We start from the raw sequence: 18,906 nt of genomic DNA, 5'->3' as shown, positions 1-18,906 counted from the left end.
TTCGCTTGCCAATATACAAACAATGCTAATTTATTATGAATTTTTCACAAATCGCATACAAATAGCTAGGGTAAGCATATACAAAATTTTGGATTTATACAATCAGGAACCGAATTATACAAATCAAACGAATAGCAAGAAGTGGAAAAACTGTAGCCGCGAATTATATTTTTCTTAAATTGTATCTATAGTACCTAATATAGGCTAAATGTTTGCTATTCTGTATAATTTTTCCTTTTTTTCATTGGGCATACTTTAAGACATGATGTTGATTCAAATAGCCAAAAGTTTATAGGATGACCACATTTGGCAGAAATGACACAAACATTGCAAAACATGATTACTTGTTCCAAGAACTATTCTTTGTACACAAATTTGTAATCTTTGTGGAAGATTCACAACATACTCTACACTAATTATACATCACTTATCTAAGAAAAATGTAGTAGAGACCACAAGAATTGTGTACGATTCGCGAAAATGACGATAAAGAGAGGCCTTTTTAAACGAACCTCGAATAGTCTAACAACTCAGCATGATCACTCAAATTCATGTTTATTCAATCAACGTCGGGCAGTAGAACTGCAAGTGTTCGTTTACACTGATTCTACGACAACAATAAGAAACACTTAAGTGGTTCGGGGCAGTATCGTTAACTGCTGAGCACTGTAGAGGAGAAGGAAGTCTAAAACTTGACAAACTCTTCACTTCTGCCAAAACACAGTGCAAACAACCACAACACACTTTTTTGAATTTTCAAGAAAGACCGATTACCTTTCCAGTAGACGTGTCAATGTCAATCTCGTAGAAACAAGGCCTAGTAGGCAAACCAGGCATTGTGCTCATTGTTCCAACAAGAGGATAAATGAATCCCGCGCCAATGCTTGCTCTAACGTCCCTGATGGGAAGGATGAATCCACTAGGAGCGCCCTTCTTCCCGGCATCATGTGAAAATGAATATTGTGTTTTCGCCATGCAAATTGGCAGATTTGTAAAACCTTGTTTGGTATACATCTCAATCTGCTTCTCAGCCTAATAGCAAGAGATATCAAAGTCCTTGTTAATAATATTGACCAAAAGTATGTAACTATGCTTTCAACCTATAATGCTTGGACTTCTCCAAAATGTTGTCGGGTGCATGTTGGATCCTCCAAAAGTAGAGCATTTTTGGAGCATCCAATACGGGTACAACAGCATCTTTGGAGAGCCCACACAACATAGCTTTCAACAATATCAAAGTTTTCTATCAGACTATAAACTACAGAACAATCCAGTGTTGTCAAAGGTGTGCTTAAGCCTTAAAGCGAGGCTCAAAACGTGTTGAGCATTTCACCTCACTTAATGTTCGCTTCAGTGTCATCGTTCTAACTTCTAAGGCATAAATTTCCTTGTCAATGACCCTCTTATGAAGAGGTGACACGAAACAACTAATATTTTACTTTATTGTAAAAGAAAATTCAATTTCTTTATTCATTTATTTGTCATTCAATTTCTTTATATGTATTTCCACTTTGCACCTTTTCTCATTAAAGCCTATGTTGTATTTGCACTTTGTGCTTAAATCCTCAACAAACCTTAGAAGTTTCTTGCGCTTTTTGCTTTTGATAACACTGGCAAAAATCTCAAATGGATCAGAGATCAGTGATAATTTCAATGTTCTGTTGTCGCTTAATCTAATACTTACAGGAAAAAAAAGGTCACCACTCTTACCTTTGATTTTACTTAATTCATAAACTCGACTCGGTCCTACCAACTCAAGGAACAAGTAACAGATAACAGGCCTTTCAAAGCAAAGCATCTACGAAATGTAAACTTAACTCTCGCATCTGCTGCAACTATAAGAGATGTCAAACAGCAAATTGCTTTTTTGAATTTGTGTATGTACGTAGAACAACAATAACAAAATACCCAGTGTAATCCCACAAATGGGGTATGGAAAGGGTAGTGTGTACGCGGGCCTTGCCCCTACCTTAAAAAGGTAGAGAGGTTGTTTCCTATAGACTGTCAGCTCAAAATAATGTTTACGTAATAAAGAGAGACAAAAAACATCAGAAAGAAAGTGCAGTAATAGGTATGAGCAATAGAACAATATACCTCTTCAGAGTACTCTACTCCATCAGCACCATATGATTTTGCTATTGCCTCTATTTTATCTTTGATACCTATATCCAGCGGGTACAGGAATTTTAGTGACTGTGTTGCATTCTCACAGGCCTTCTGAACTGCGATTCCGAGGTCCACCTGAATAAACGATTCCAGCTTATCAGTATTTCAGATTAGCAACTAGTAAATACCGTAGCAGAACAGTCAACAGAACACATTTACATGTTTTTTCATGTTATTGTTCAAATAAGGATGGAGGATTGAAACAACTTAGAAATTCTCAAACGGTCATATCCTCATTACATCACATAAACTCATGCCGAAGTACGAGAATCTTCAATCTAATAAACTAGACCCTAACGAATATAAAACTTTCAATTGATTTACACTCCATAACCACAAAGATCTATGAGGCGTGGCTAGATAAGAACCGATAGTACTTAGTTCCAATTCCAAAGTTGTTCCAGTATGTAGTACAAAGCTTCTGACTTAGCTTCTTTTTGTTCATTCTGAGATAATAAACAATTAGTGCAACCATTATGACAAACAAAATTAGCTTCAAGCTCTGCTATAACAAAAACAATGGACCGCCAATCATGCATACGTTATTGGCTCTATAATCGATTTGTTAGGATATTTAGTAAGTCCCGAACAAAGTATTCTGCAGAAATGTATATTGTCAATTTGGATAAAGGCTTCTCTTCTCTGAATATTTTGAGGTTTTTAGCATGTATTCTGGTTTGAATTAAACATTCTTTTCAGTTATGTTGCTCGGACTCTATAAAAATGCCAACAGGTGCTTGTCAAATTCTTCAAAAGTAGTGTCCTTTTGGAGAATCCGACACGGGTGCAGCATCAAAAGTGAAGAGTCCGTGCAACTTAGCTTTTCAGACATTTTTTTTTGTTTTTTTAATTTTTGTGTGTGTGTGCAGGAGGGTAGGGAAAGGAGCATTAATCAACAGAGGTCCAATATACTACATGGAAGACTTACCGCTCCTTTGCCACCATGGGCATGATGAGTACAAATTACAGAATCAAATGCTCCTGCAGCTAATGCAGCATTTTTAACTGCATTTAGTTCTGCTTCAGTATCAGTTGAGAACGCATTGACGGCAACCACAACATTTACACCATAAGCTTTTGTATTTGAAATATGCCTAGCCAGATTCACACAACCAGCTTCCACTAGTCCGAGATTCTCAGTTACATAGGCCTTGTCGAGAGGCCTTCCAGCTGTGACTTGAGGTCCTCCACCATGCATTTTAAGGGCTCTTACTGTGGCCACAATAACAGCGCACTGTGGTTTCAAGCCACTATATCGACATTTGATGTTCATAAACTTCTCTGTCCCAATATCAGAACCAAAGCCAGCCTCTGTGACCACAAAGCCACCAGGTCCTACGAGCTTTAATGCAATCTTGTCAGCAACAATAGATGAATTTCCATGAGCAATATTTGCAAACGGACCGGCATGAACAAGAACAGGGGTGCCCTCAAGAGTCTGCATAAGAGTAGGATTAATGGCATCTTTCATCAAAACAGTCAAAGCGCCTCCAACCCCAAGATCATCAGCTGTAACTGGATCACCGGCCTTGCTATTCCCGACTACCATTTTTCCCAGCCTCTCTCGCATATCAGCTAGTGATGTCGTGAGGGCTAGAACTGCCATTATTTCACTAGCAACTGAAATATCAAATGCTGTCTCCCGCACCATCCCCTTCTCTTCAGGTCCCTGACCTATGGTAATTTTTCTCAAAAACCTATCGTTGACATCCATGACTCTTCTCCATGTGACGGAAGCAGGATCTATATCTAGCCTAGCAAATTTACTGCTCTCTTCAGGAGTAAGGTCTTCGGGGGCCGTCTTATCAATACCAAGTTTCTTCAAACGCCTAAACATAATGTCACAGAACTTCCGTTTACCTTCTTTATTTGGCGGGCATAACCTGTTAAAGAGAGCCTTGTCAGACTGCGTAGATTCATGGAAGATTCGTGTATCAATCGCAGCAGCCAAAAGGTTATTTGCTGCTGTTATTGCATGAATATCTCCTGTTAGGTGAAGATTGAACTCATCCATTGGTATCACTTGACTGTAACCGCCTCCTGCAGCACCACCCTTGATTCCGAATGTTGGTCCTTGTGATGGTTGGCGGACACATGTCACAACCTTAGAGCACCAGGTGGAAAGGAAACTGCTCAGAGAAAAAAATAGACAGCAAATATAGGAGGCAAATGCTGACATGGATGATGACTTTTTATCAAATAACATGACAACAATAACCGTGCGTTATGATAAAATAAACAAATGCATGGACATCATTTGGTCAGCTGCTCAGTTATAAGTTACTGGTTTAACTTTAGCTAAGAATACAATCCTGAATGAATACAAGATAGACTTGATATCTAGGTGGCAGTCTCTAAGAAACTAAGGACAAAAGAGGACGATATATGCGAGCGATTCAGCAAAAAGCAATAACCAACTATTTCCTCTGTCCAAGATTTCTCTTCTAATCGCATTATATTCCATGGGGGAGAGAGGGCCAGGTAGTACCAATATAGCCAAAAAGTACATCTTTAATTGGATTAGTAAACAAGATTCTATCAAAATACAAGTCAATGGAGACTCTGACTCGAATAACAGAATCTAAATCTTGATTCAGAGACCTTTAATTTGAAAAACTCTTGTCTTTATCTATCCAACTTCTCAACGTATTTTTCAACTTCTCTCTGATGTCCATCAAAACCAAGTAATATTACCACATTTCTTCATTTATCTATTATCCTTCTTTATAAATTCAAATGACAGCAGATATTAGTTTACAAGCATATATTAGCTTAAAGTTAAGACACAGATAACTCTTCATTTTCTCTAAGTAGGTGAGACGGACATCCTACCAAGAATTCGAAGTTACCTTTTTATCAAGGAAAGCTCCCAAAGCCTGGCAAAGACCAACTGTGGTAGTAGACTTCCCTTCTCCAAGAGGGGTTGGAGTTATTCCTCCAACCACCACATAATACCCATCCTCACTTCCTCCAATCTCATCAAGCACGGATAACAGCACCTAGAATCACAATAAATTTGACATATCAGATCACCAACTATAAAAGAAAAGCCAATATATTAATATACACAAAGCGGATTTCACATCACATTCATGAGTATAACACTTCATTATAGTTTAAGAAACTCAATTTTGAAAAACTGCAAAATCAAAGTACCTGAGGAGTAATAATCACTCATCAACAAAAAGTAGTATTACAACATATGAATGATCCTTCCCATCTGTCTTATCCTTGAAATTAGTCGAGGTGCCCAAAGATGGCCCGGACACCACAGTAATCAAGAAAAAACATATGAATGCTCCTAAACTATTCATATTTACATTGGCTAAGACTAGTAGTTATCATGTCATTGACTACATACCGGTGGAGAAGAAATAAACTTCTTTTGTTATTGAGAACATAAAAGGAACAGCATCTATGCATCTCAATCACATTACTCTTCTATGCAAACCACGCAAAATCTAACAAATTATCAGTACTTAAGAGCAGAAGAGTATAGCATAATAATACACTGGGGCAGAGCTACCCTTATTCGAGGGGAGTCCATTGACACCCCTCCATCGGAAAAATAACAGTGTAAAAAAGTCAAAAAAGAATTATGCATATATACTACAGATATGTTGAATCTTGTTGGCTTCTACATGTTTAGTTCTTTATATTTTGAATCTCCTTAACGAAAATCCTAACTCTACCACTGCCAATAAACATCTATTTTTCTAATCACCAATCAACATAGATAACCAAAATAATACAGCAGAGTACCAAGTCAAAACACATTTTATCTCGATTCCAATTTTCTTCAACAAAGAAAGTAACTTTTCCAGATAATAACTATTAGTTAAGCGACCATATGAGAAACCAACTCGAACATATCTTTAACACATGAATCTACCTTCAATGGTAACATGTAAGAAAAGAAGAAAAAAAAGGTACTACCTTGGATTTATACTTCCCATACAAATCATAATGGTGAGAGCTAAGATTGAGTTCTTGAGCAATCTCAGAAATATGAAGATGTCAAAAAAAATATGTATATATACTATATATATATATGTTGAATCTTATTGGCTTCTTCATGTTTAGTTCTTTATATTTTGAATCTCCTTAACAAAAATCCTGACTCTACCACAGTCAATCAACATAGATTACCAAAGTAAACCAAAATAATACAACAGAGTGAGTACAAGCTAAAATCCAAGAAAGATCATCAAAAAGTCACTTTTTTTTTCTTGATCCCAATTTTCTTTAACAAAGATACTAACTTTCCAAGATAATAACTATTAGTTAAGCGACCATCTAAGAAATTAACTCGAACATATCTTTAACACATGAATCTACATTTAAAAAGGTACTACCTTGGCTTTATATTTTCCATACAAATCATAATGCTGAGAGCTAAGACTGAGTTCTTGAGCAATCTCAGAAATATGAAGAGGTTGAACAGAGTTAGCAATATCTATATCTGCTGGAACAGGAGAAACAACTTCAAGTTTCCTTGTTGTCTTTCCCATGATATCTTTTACACCCTTTTTTACCCCTTTACTAAAAACTTCAAAATCTTGATTTTTCCTTCAATGGGTGTTACCAAGATTGGATTTTTAGATCAGAAAATGGTTCAAAATGAAGAAAACAAACAGTCCAAAGTTAATTATTGGCAAAGGGTGTGTGAGAAAAAGAAAAAAAAAAAAGAGTTGTTGGCTTTGTTGAAGAGATGTTGACGCTTTAGCTTAGATAATCCTAATTTTGAGGCCTTTCTTGAAAAGAACTCTATCTGATGTGTGATGCATTGAACTTTGTGCCATCCAACATAGATTTTTGTGGCAGATTTGAGTTTTAGCCCGACAATTGGGGGTGGGGTGGGGGGTGGGGGAGAAATTAGTACTCATTGCGTCTCATTTTATATGTCATCTTTTTCTATAAATAATTGGTCCATAATATTTGTCATTTGATAAAATCAATGCATAAATTATAATATTGTTCCTTTTTTACCCTTGTGCGTTATTAGACTTAAAAATATACATTTGACCAACTTAGAAAAGTTAAATAAATGATCCATGTTCATTGGTTAAATTAATTAATCAAAATAAATTAATTTATATTCATTGATTGAAAATTTGAGTTCCAAAAAAATTAAAATAAGGGTAGAAGGGTAAAGTTACATCATTTATTAATGCAAGTGCAAAATAAAAAATATTAACATGTTGAGAAATCATAAATTTAAAATCTTAAATCTATTTTCATATTTATGTGACGATAAAGTATGCATTAAAGTTAAAATGGAACAATTAAGAATTATGATGAAATAGATATGATTTCTTCATTCTTGATAAAACATTTTTGAGAATGAAAATTTTTAATTAGTCCTACACAATATGAATTCGAAGTTAATAGGTAATAATATATCAAAATACTTGTTGCAACTACCAGGATTTCTTTTTTATTGGGATAAGGGTTTGAAAAATACCCAATTTTGGTTGGATTTGCTGTTGCGATACTAAACTTTCATAAGGACCTATTACCTCCCTAGACTATTTAATATCGTATTTTTTACTCCCTGAACTATTTAATAGTGTATTTTAAAGGTATATATATGTGCCCCGTGGACACATTACTATTTCTAATTTTACATTATTTTTTATGTCCACGTGGGCAAATATATATGTTTAAAATACGGTATTAAATAGTCTATGGAGGTAATAGGTCCTCATGAAAGTTTAGTATTACAACAGCAAATTCGACCAAAGTTAGGATATTTTTCAGACCCTTATCCCTTTTTATTCAATATATTAAAGAATAATAATAATAGTAGCTATTTTTTAAATAAATTATTTGCATTGAGATTGATGAACATATATTATTCCCACTTTACTGGTAAATTTAAATATGTCAAAAAAAATCCATCTTGAAGATTCTCTTTCAAAATATTAATTTAAAATTATCCACTTTCATTTTTCACCCACGAGACAGATTTTTTTATTTATTTTCAAATTTTAAATTCGAAATTTATGATTAAAAATGAAAAATTATATCTATCTGTCTATTAAAAATGAAAGAATTATAACCTCTTGCTCCAAATACAAACACCATCTTTTTATTTGAAATCCTTTTTCGTAATAAAGAGAATTTTTTTTATTTTTTCTAGAGTAAAGACAGTTGAATAACGATCATTGATGAGGGACCGTTGAATCTAAGGGAATAAAGTGCAGCTGGATGCAAATACGTAAAGTAAAATAAAGTTCACATGTTAATAAATGATTGTACTAGTCGATTTTGGACTAAAAGTGCAATTAATTGAATCCATATTTTCTTTATAAGACAAAAAACAGTGATTTATATTAAATGGATTAATATAAATAAATACTTTATGTTAACTATTTCCAAAGCCAAAAAATAATAATTATAAAAGTTTAATTAAGTGGAGATGCGGGGTATCGATCCCCGTACCTCTCGCATGCTAAGCGAGCGCTCTACCATCTGAGCTACATCCCCTTTTGTATACTATATAGTTTTTAACTATAATTAATGATTTTACTTTTTTCAAAAAATAAAAACTCCCTACATGATAAAATATGAGATTATTTTATTTTACGTTTAATTATGAGTATTGATTAATCCAAAGTTTTTCTTACCCCACTATTTGAATTAAAATAGTGGAAATTATCTTTATATGTCATCCTGCATACCAAACGACCCCTAAGAGTGATACAAATAAAAAAAAATATACGTTTTCTAATAAGTGGTTCAAACAAAGAGAGACATACTATTGAAGAACCTTATGTCAAAGTCAAGAGTTGAGCACCTTTCTGATAAACCGGACAAAATCCTTAACATATAAATTATAATATATATTTTAACAAACTCTCGAGGAGCACTCACAATCTTAGAGTTGGAGGTAGAGGGTCCCAACGTCATTTTAATGAACCATCAAGTTTCTGAAGGTACTGATGTACAATTAGAAAAAATGCAAAATCGGAACCAGCTAACGATCAAAAAGAGAGCACGTTGTCATGAGACTTTCTTGATAACCGTGGTGTAGGGATCAACTTGTGCGAACAACATGTTATCAGGAGACTTGTCATGTTAGTGTTCCAAACCTTTGATCTTGTCGAGATAGTTCTGCATTTGCTGCTGAACCTCTGGTGTAAGGCGAGCTCCGGCCATCGACTTGTACTGTTGAAATTTGAATTCATCACATTTCAAAGCTGCAGCTCTACATGCCCTGATACTACCTGGGAGGAGAAAATGTAAAAGTACTGTGTTATATTTGCAGCAAAGTAAACCCATCAATGATATAAAGTCTCGGGTTGTGACGGGATGGTTAGAAGTCTCGGGTTCTAGCCCTGAGAATGGAAAAACTCCTGGTAGGGAGCACTTCCTCCTTTAATGGGCCTCAAATAGCGGGAATCTGGATTAGTCAGGACCCCCAAAGTGGTACCGGACAGGCGGACACCAGGTAGGAAACCCAATGAACAATGTTAAAATGATTTCAAAAGAGAACATTTGTATTGCCCTAAGGCTATGTTGCTTGGACTCTTCAAAAATGTCAATGGATCCGTGTCAGATTCTCCAAAACTAGTGTATTTTTGAAGAATCCAACACGGGTGTGGCATCATTTTTTAAGGTCCCGAGCAACATAGCTCTAAGACACGTTTTTTTGACACTACAACTCACCACTTAGGTCTAGCAGGTTGAACACCACGGGGCAACTTCCTACGCTCCTGACCATGGTTATTGAAGCCCAAACTTTTTGATACTCCTCCCTCGATGCTCGTATGATACAAAGTTTTGTAATTGGATTCACATACTTCACTGCACAAAATATGAACTTTTGAACCTGCGCCAAGATTTCCACAGAGGAAAACAGAGGCAAAAGCCATGCTCAAAAATAAAACTTAAACTAATCAACCTCACCTTGAAATGAATTTGCTGATGAGGCGAGGCCACACTCACCAAAGTTTGTAAGAATGACATCCCTGATGGCTTTGGTCAAGTTGAATTGAGTCATTACGATGGGCTCATCTGATGCAGTTGCTTTATTTGGATCCAAATAAACCTCCATAACCAAGTATCTATTCTTAAATCCCACCATGATCTTCTTTTACCTAATGAACAACAATTTAAATAACATAATACACATCAGAGTAAGGTCTGGAGTAACAGAAACTTCCAAAGAAAATCAACAGATAAAATGCGTTGGGTAAGAATATGTAACTTCCTACAATTGTACAACAAAAATAGGCATGTATATAATCTTTTCGGGATGAAACATCCATGAGGGAAGGAGGATCGATTGCTTCTATAAGCTATAGTCTATATATGCAATTCCAAATCACCTTGTAATGAAGGCATAAAGTGAATTCACACACTTAAGTTGAATATAATCACGATCAAAATGCATGATGGATTAGCATAGTCAAAATTGGATTATTTATTTTTTACAAATATGCAATTGCACAACAACAACAACAACATACCCTGTGTAATCCACCAAGTGAGGTTTGGGGAGAGTAGGATGTACGCAGACCTTACCTCTACCTTTGTAGAGTAGAGAGGTTGCTTTCGAAAGACCCTCAGCACAAAACGAAAGTAACACAAACAAACCATGAATAACCATAAGTAAATAACATTGAAGTTTAAACTAAAAGGAAAAATAAAATTCATGCATCAAACAAGAAACTATCTAAACTAAAGTGACAAGACTTTTCCTGTTCACCAAAACACTCAAGTTCACACGTGTAATATATCTATTTGACGACAAACATTATACCATTTACAAAATGGTAAACATCATCAATTCAAAAGAAAACTCAAAAAGCAGATACATAACGTCTAATTTCAACCTAAATCGTCAATTTAAGGACCGCAATGACACAAAATAAAAAAAAATGAGCAATAAGGATAGAATTAAGAAACTGACTTTCTATTTGTTCGATTCTAGGTGTGATTACAACCCCAAAAAATGGTTAAAAGAACAACGCTTCTGGTTCGATAGACAATAGGTGGCGGTTGTGCGGTAGCTGGTTTTGAAGACCAAGGTATGACCAATGTGGAGGCTGAATGGGTCGAGGAGGTCACGTGATGAGTAAAGAGAATTGCTAGTTATGGTGATTAGAGGTTAAGGTTCTATTAGTTTATGTGGGAAGGAGTAGAAGAAGATGAGAGGAGGCAGAGGCTGATTGAGGATTTGGTGATACCGGGTGTCAAATTGCTTTGAACAGAGACTCAATGATATGTACATGGTCCAAATAGGGTATACCTTCAGTCAGTTTGATCTATTTTAAACTTAGGTTTGAGTAATTCATCTTCCCTCTGTCTTATTCTTCGATTTTAGTGCTACCTATTTGTTTCCTTTACTTCAGTTATCATACATTTTGTTGTTGCTACGTATTTTTTTCTTCATTGCTTCTAGCATGACTTCTTCACTTACTATATTTGCTTTACTTGAGCAAAGGACCTATTGGAAATAACATCTTAAGTAGGGGTAAGACTGCGTACACACGACCCTCCCCAAACCCCACTCGATATGTTGTTGTTTGGGTTATTCATCTTCTCGATTAATATATTCAAATCGATCAATAGGAAAAAGGTGATGATAACTATGATAATCTAGCAAAGTATAAACTTTCACAATAATACATCTTCTCGCTGGCTTATTCTTCGATTTTAGTGTTACCTGTTGTTTCCTTCACTTCAGTTATCGTACATTTTGTTGTTGCTACGTATTCTTTTCTTAATTGTTTCTAGCATGACTTCTTCACTTACTATATTTGTTTTACTTGAGCAAAGGGCCTATCGGAAACAAAATCTTAACCTTCCTAAGGTCGGGGTAAGACTGCGTACACACCACCCTCCCCAAACCCCACTCGATATGTTGTTGTTTGGGTTATTCATCTTCTCGGTTAATATATTCAAATCGATTCTAGCAAAGTATGAACTTTCACAAAAATACATCATCCATTACCCCATTCTTACGGCAGCTCAAGCTACAAACCAAATCGTAACAAGATAAAATAGCTCGGATTTATGGCAATTCAAAGAGCTCGGATTCAAATCGAGCTCTCTTATTGAGAATACTAAAAAAAAAAAAAAAACTAGGTTTCTGCGAGGAAGACCAAATAATTTTCACCTGCAGAAATTTAAGTACGTAAAAATCAAGTTTTTGGTGTAACTCGAGCAACTTACTGAAATTCAGTGATGGAAGAAACACGACCCACAGCGGGGGAAGTAGCGGCAGCACGGCGGTAACGGTGGCAGTCCGGTGGAGGGCAGCAGCGGAGATTTTTTATTATTTTTATTTTTATTTTTGTTTGAAGGGGAAGGAATAATAATGGCTAATGCATTGCCCTTAGAAATCTGTCAACCTTATTACGTATTGTTTCATAATGTATCGTATTATTATGTTTTACGAAATAACGCTACAAATTGGACCAATTAATGTAACTATTTACTCAAATTGGACTTGATCCAAACTATTTATCCTTAATGAGACGCATTAAAATACAATTATCCTTGATATCATGGGAGTATATATATATATATATACTCTAATGGCATCAAGGAGTAACTGAATAGTGTTTTCACTGAAGCATTGTTTTTTCTTCTTTGATATCATCACAATCAAGTAGGGGTGTCAAAAATGAACTCAAACATAGATAACTCGCCCAACCCGCCCAGAATTTTAAGGGTTGGGTTTAAGATCATTTGAATTGGATTCAATCTCAACTCATTCAAGCCTAACCCATTTTATCCATTTTAAGAGAATCCTCAATTGAGCCCAATTCAATCTCCAACTTCAACCCGTTTTAAAATTTTTTACTAAGATATGTTCTTATATTAAAGGTATGAATTATTATCTATTTAACATCTCTAGGATTTATCTATCCATTTGTTACTTTTGAAAAAAAAAATCTTGAGCGAAAATTCGAATTGTGATTATAAAAGTTAAATATCATTATGTTAAAATTATTGAGATTAATCGGGTCAAGACCCAACCCGTTTTTTAGCCCATTTGAACCCAACCCATTTGAGCCCAAATGTAAACTTGGCGGGTCAAGACCCAACCCGATTTCTATCTCAACCCATTTTAATATCTCCAATTTCAATCCAACCTGCCCATTTGACACCCCTAGTATCAAGCATCAATTTAGCTAGTTTTCATTGAATCACTATCCCTTCCTCTTTTATACCATCCGAATATATATAAACTCTAATGGTATCAAACAGTAATTGAGGAGTTTTTTCACTGAAACACTACATGTCCCTCCTTGATACCATCGGAGTATATATATACTCTAATGATATCAAAGAGTAATTGAGTAGAGTTTTCACTGAAGCATTGTTTTTCTTCTTTGATATCATTAGAGTGTATATATACTTTGATGGTATCAAGCATCAATTTAGCTAGTTTACACTGAATCACTACCTCTTCCTTTTTAATATCATTAGAGTATATATAAACTCTAACGGTATCAAGCAAACAGTTTTTTCACTGAAGCATTATATGTCCCTCATTGATATCACCGGAGTATATATATACACTCTAATGATATCAAGAAGTAACAGATTAGTATTTTGACAATTTACGTTCTCACGATGAATTGTAGCATCTTCAATAGGATCTGACTCAATTATGTTTGCAAATTGGATTAGTTGCGTATTTTTTATGAGTTTTCAGTATATTGGGCATGCTTGTGAGGCAGCAAGGTTGGGCATCTGTGTGAAAGTGCATATTTGATTTCAAAATTACTTGTAGCAACATCCTTCAATAGTTGTTTTGCTATTGTGTTGACCAGATCTATGAAATTAGAAGTAGAATTGAATAAAATTGCATCAACGTGATAATTATTGTAGTGGTTGTTTGAATCCCAAGTTTCATTGTGCTGCACACAAATTGTAACGTTATCCATCACTGGAATTCGCGTATAAGATAGTTTGGGGAAGAAGAAGACAACTTTGGGAAAGAAGGAGGCAAAATTCACATGAGTAGTTTTGCACTGAATTGTAAAAAGGGGTATAAAAGTAATTGGGTATCAACTTGTAAATAGTTTCGTTTTTTGGGGTACAAATGTTTTTTCCCTTGTTTTATTGAATACAATATTTGACTAAATTGTATCATTTTTTGTCGTTATATAATGTCATACATCTATAATTTGATGATAAACCTACAAGAAAATTAGAATATCAAGTAGAACTACTATGAAAAGGTAGGGTAAAGAATAAAATAGAATTATTAAATAATAAGTAAAGACAAAATGAGTAGAAAATATTAAGGTAACGACGTGATCAAACAGATCAATCGTTACAAAAAATGAGTCTTTTCGTTGTTACCTTACGATGGATTTAAACGATATGATACAGTAAAATTTAAATAACAACTAAAACAAACGTTGTATTTAAATTAACAATACAATATAACGGATAACAACTATTCGAACAAGGTGTTAGCCACTCAAATTACGGCTTGTTGCAATCGATCACGAACATGTGATAAAATATACTTAGCAGAATCTATTAGCCAGTTTAAGATTAGAAATTGAGGTTGAAATTTTATGCATATTTCATAAATAAGTTGTCTTAAATTCTATGACCAAACATCTACTTACTTCTTTCTATATAAACGTATCAAGTTTTGATCGAACTTTGCGGGTGATGGTGCACGACTAACCTAATAACGTTTGACCCCCTAAAAGTGAGTTTGGTACGGAAATAGTAAGGGCTCACTTTTAGGAGGTCAGGCTAGGAGCAGAGCTAAGGATAGAAAAAAAAGTGTTTGATCCATACTCTATCTATTAAAACACAGTCTGATAGTTTTGTTAATGAAAATAATTATTTCACTCGATCTACCAACACTTATCTTTCTTTTAAGATCTGCTAATCGAGACAAGCTCTAATTTTTAAACTTCAAATTAAAATCAAAATATTAAAGGAAAAATGTAGAACAAACATTAATTTATAACCATGTACAAAATTATTAATCACTTATAACTTATAAGATAATTACCTATGCATTACTTAATTATTATTTTATTTAAAATTGGTAACTAACTAAGCGGGTATTTGACCAGATTATGGAGTAGATTCTAAAAAAAAGTTATTCTTTTAACTATTTATATAGCCATTAATTTTGAAAACAGTCTTTAACAAATTTTCAAGTTCTACAAAATAATTTTGGGGACTTCACTTACAAAATTGTTGTTTTTAAAAGTTCAAGTAAAAATATATATTTAAATACAATTTTTAAGTTTTAAAAATTTAGATTTTTAAAATATATGGTCAAATGGAAGCTAATTTTATTAAGCTCTGTTTGGACGTGATTTGAAATCAGATTGATAAGAAGTTAAAGTTTTGTTTGGACATACAATTTGAATTTCTTAAGTTATGTTTTTTTTCTCATAAACATGAAAACACCACAAGTTATAAATAATTATAAAAAAATCTCTAATTCTTATACAATCTTACCAAATGAGCAAACTATAATTCATATCATCTTACCAATTTACATCTTAAAAATTGATCCTACTGTTTGGAGAACCTGATATTTGTAATCATAATTTTGAAATTAAAATTCTATTTAGCTTGTATTTGAACATGTGATATGAAGTCATGATTTCAAATCAACGTTCAAACATGTGATTTGAAATCAAATTCTCCAAACAACATAATTTGATATTTCAAAGCATGATCTCAATTATTTTTTTTAAAAATGTAATTGTTGACTATAAGTTTAAATTATATATATATATATATATATATTAGCATTTTAAAGTTTGCAAAAAAAAAAAAAACTCATGCTTGGCATGAAAAAAATAATTATATCATGAAAGAATTATGTTAAAGAATAGTTAGTTGCTATTATCGTTGATTTCTGCATCCTTATAAAATTTTGTATGTTTGAAATCTTATAATCACAAATATTTATTTATAAAAGAACACAAAATATGAAAATCTTATAATCGAAAATATTTATTTATAAAAGAACACAAAATATGCAATTTATCAACGTGACACCTTAAAATATTTCGATATCTTATTTAAAATTATAGTTTGCTCATTTTCATAAAATTATATAAAAATTAAAGAAATTTTGATAATTTTCACAATTTATGACATTTTCATAAAAATAATCATCCAAACTTCAACTTCAAATCGAATCTAATTTTAAATCACTATTTTTCATGTCCAAACAGGACCTTAAATAGTACTATAAATATGAGCACCTGATAAATCTTTCATCCATTGATACATATTTATGAAGCAACAAAAACTCTAAAGAGTAGAAGAAGAAGAAATTTGAGAGAGAAGTAAAACCCTAGTTTTGCTTTCAATTACAAAGCCCCAAATCACCACCACCGCTCCTCGCCGGCCAGTTTTCCGGTCAGGTTCATTTTTTGAATTTTTTTTGTTTTTTTGAATTTATTTTTCAATGCTATGTAAGATTTTCATTTTAGATTGCCATGTGAATTTTTTTTTTTGTGTGGAATTGATTTTGTATAATAATTTTAATTTTTTTTTGTGTGTGTGTACATGCCCTTGTTCTGTGTTCTGAGAATTTGTGTTAGAGATATGAAAAAAGTTTTAAATTGATAATGATTATGTATGGTTACTATTAGAAATGAAAATAGCCTTTGTGTGTGTCTCTACGAGGTAGGGGTAAGCTCTGTGTACAGTGGGGTGTGTTGTTGTTGTGATTTTGTAGTTATGTTGAGGTGATTCACTTGGTTTAGAAGATCTAAATCCCGGTATTACTATTCGGAATAGTTAGATTTCCGAATTTGTTGCTGGTGGGAGGTGACATGTATGTGGAATTAATTGAGGTGTGCGAAAGCTGGTTTGAAGACCATGGTTATCATACCAAAAATAAAGAATAGTAGCTTTCCCCCTTTTGAATTTTGATGAGTACTTGATTTTATTTTATTTTTGTATGCTCTTGTTATGTGTTCTGAGAATGAGTTTGAGATATGAAAAATGTTTAAAATTGGTAATGATTATATGTAATTACTATTTGAAACAACCGATCTATCTCTACGAGCTATGAGTAGGGGTAAGGTTTTGTATACACTGGGGTATGTTGTTGTTGTTGTGATGATTATGTGTAATGATGTTGAAGTGATTCACTTGGTTTTAGAAAATCTAAATCTTAGTATTACTATTCAGAATAGTTAGCTCTTCAACTTTGTTGCTAGTGGGAGCCGGGAGGTGACAGGTTTCCCATGGGATTAGTCAAAGTGAGTGAAAAGATGACCCCGACACCACGGTCATCAAAACAAAAATAAAGAGTAGTAGGCTTCCCCCTTTGAATGAGTACTTGAATTGTATATGATGATAAACTTCTTGAATCTACCTTTAATCAGAAGAAGAAAATTGAATCTGATCTTGCATAAAAAATCGTGTCATTTGGTATTAGGTGTTGTATCTGCTTGCACAAACTCTGCCTGTTGTGTTGTGTTGCTTCACGGAATCTCAAAAGATGACAAAGGGAGCGGCAATGTCGTCTTCTGCTGTGTCGGTTCGTGATAACGTGATCAATTTGGAAGGTATTTAATCTCTTGATAAGTATGAATGATGGCATCATGTTCGTTCAGAATCTTTGTCGTTTACCCCTAAAAGATTTATTTACTATTATTTCAGTTTGTGAAAGATCAATCCGTTCAGAAGGTGAATCTCTCAATAAGTTGGATGATGATACACTCGTTCAAATTCTTTGTGGTTTACCCCTTAAAGATGCGGCAAGAACGAGTGTCCTTTCACGTAGATGGAGGCACTTATGGCGCCGTTCACTCATGTATCCGTTGAATAATATGTAAATTTCCATCAAGAACCTAATGCTAGTACTGTGACCCGTAAAGTGAGTATTCTTGCATAAATTTTCTAGTCCTTTTTTAAACTCAAGCTTATTCCTAGTTCTATGGATGATTAGATTTATTTTACCATCAAGAAGCAAGTCAATAGCTTGTTTTACAGCTCCAATTGAGAAACAATTTATTCCGTTGATGAAGTGCTTTTATTTATTTGTCGTTTCATAAATTTTCTCGTTTACATGTTAACAAGGAAGAAATCGAAACCCTTTTTATCAAATCTGCATTATCTGGAACGTTCACGCATAGGTGATATGTCTCCAAAGAATTGAAAGTAAATGACACTTCACTGTCCTTTTGGAGTTTGATGTGTGCTTTTACATTCACTGAGTTACTTTGTTGTATTCAATTTCTAAGCATTCCTTTATAGGGCTAGTCTTTTAACATGTATAGTGATATCAAGGCTCATTCTCAGCTTGTAAAGCTTGTCTCCGAGTGATTATGGTCGAGCTTGATTTTGACTGGTTCTACTATTTTCAAGTTCTCGAATTTGACACAACGATGCAAATTAAGTCCTATAGACTTTCTTTCATCCTTGGTTAGTGTATTTCCCTTGATATATTTAAAATCGCTGTCTGGAAAAGAAAGAGAATCGTAGTTGTATTTGAATTTTAACATATATATCTCGATTGTCAAAGATATACTCCCTGTAAATACGTCTTTAACGGATTCTTTTTTGCCATCACATTGCAGTGAATCTTGAGATGATGTTTATAAAACAGATGTTGTGAAGATAATAGAGAAAGCAGAGGAAGATAGCAAAGTTACCTTTAGGTGATTTACATGAAAATGTTCATAGCTAAAATATTTTAGGTACTTTTTGTTGTTCTTTGGTTCATACCAAAGATGTTCTTTTTTTCTTTTCTTCACCTCCCACCCCCACCCC

The 18,906-nt window shown here is 33.9% G+C and overlaps 2 protein-coding genes, 1 long non-coding RNA gene and 1 other non-coding gene across 6 annotated transcripts; 1 reads left to right on the top strand and 3 right to left on the bottom strand.

Moving 5' to 3' along the window:
* Window positions 1-483: 483 nt before the first annotated feature.
* On the bottom strand, window positions 484-6,970 carry LOC102587729 (formate--tetrahydrofolate ligase). The gene is made up of 5 exons (XM_006354126.2): window positions 6,522-6,970; window positions 5,016-5,165; window positions 3,095-4,270; window positions 2,095-2,241; window positions 484-1,032 (listed from the first exon to the last, which is right to left on the bottom strand). Exons 1-5 carry the CDS (start codon window positions 6,675-6,677, stop codon window positions 757-759), a joined length of 1,905 nt encoding a protein of 634 aa, XP_006354188.1. The 5' UTR covers window positions 6,678-6,970; the 3' UTR covers window positions 484-756.
* A 1,612-nt stretch (window positions 6,971-8,582) lies between these two features.
* On the bottom strand, window positions 8,583-8,655 carry TRNAA-AGC (transfer RNA alanine (anticodon AGC)). The gene has a single exon. It is a non-coding gene; the product is annotated as a tRNA-Ala (tRNA).
* A 335-nt stretch (window positions 8,656-8,990) lies between these two features.
* Window positions 8,991-12,487, bottom strand: LOC102587401 (probable ribonuclease P/MRP protein subunit POP5). Of its 2 annotated transcripts, none has more exons than XM_015311681.1 (4): window positions 12,349-12,487; window positions 10,078-10,268; window positions 9,838-9,975; window positions 8,991-9,395 (listed from the first exon to the last, which is right to left on the bottom strand). In XM_015311681.1, the coding sequence occupies exons 2-4, from the start codon at window positions 10,253-10,255 to the stop codon at window positions 9,247-9,249; spliced, it is 465 nt and encodes a 154-aa protein (XP_015167167.1). In that variant the 5' UTR covers window positions 10,256-10,268; window positions 12,349-12,487; the 3' UTR covers window positions 8,991-9,246. The 2 variants fall into 2 exon arrangements, with proteins under 2 accessions (XP_015167167.1, XP_006354187.1); XM_006354125.2 differs by lacking the exon at window positions 12,349-12,487 and adding an exon at window positions 10,641-11,635.
* Window positions 12,488-16,399: 3,912 nt separating this feature from the next.
* On the top strand, window positions 16,400-18,770 carry LOC107061809 (uncharacterized). 2 transcript variants are annotated; one of them, XR_001474245.1, is made up of 4 exons: window positions 16,400-16,539; window positions 17,570-17,699; window positions 17,794-18,010; window positions 18,714-18,770. It is a non-coding gene; the product is annotated as an uncharacterized lncRNA (long non-coding RNA). The 2 variants fall into 2 exon arrangements; XR_001474246.1 differs by having other exon boundaries at window positions 16,400-16,544.
* Window positions 18,771-18,906: the final 136 nt, after the last annotated feature.

Source organism: Solanum tuberosum, unplaced genomic scaffold (assembly GCF_000226075.1).
Source record: "Solanum tuberosum cultivar DM 1-3 516 R44 unplaced genomic scaffold, SolTub_3.0 scf00172, whole genome shotgun sequence".
Classification (NCBI taxonomy): Eukaryota; Viridiplantae; Streptophyta; class Magnoliopsida; order Solanales; family Solanaceae; genus Solanum; species Solanum tuberosum.
Note: the sequence above shows the minus strand (reverse complement) of the source record. Positions and strands in the feature narration are given on the sequence as shown.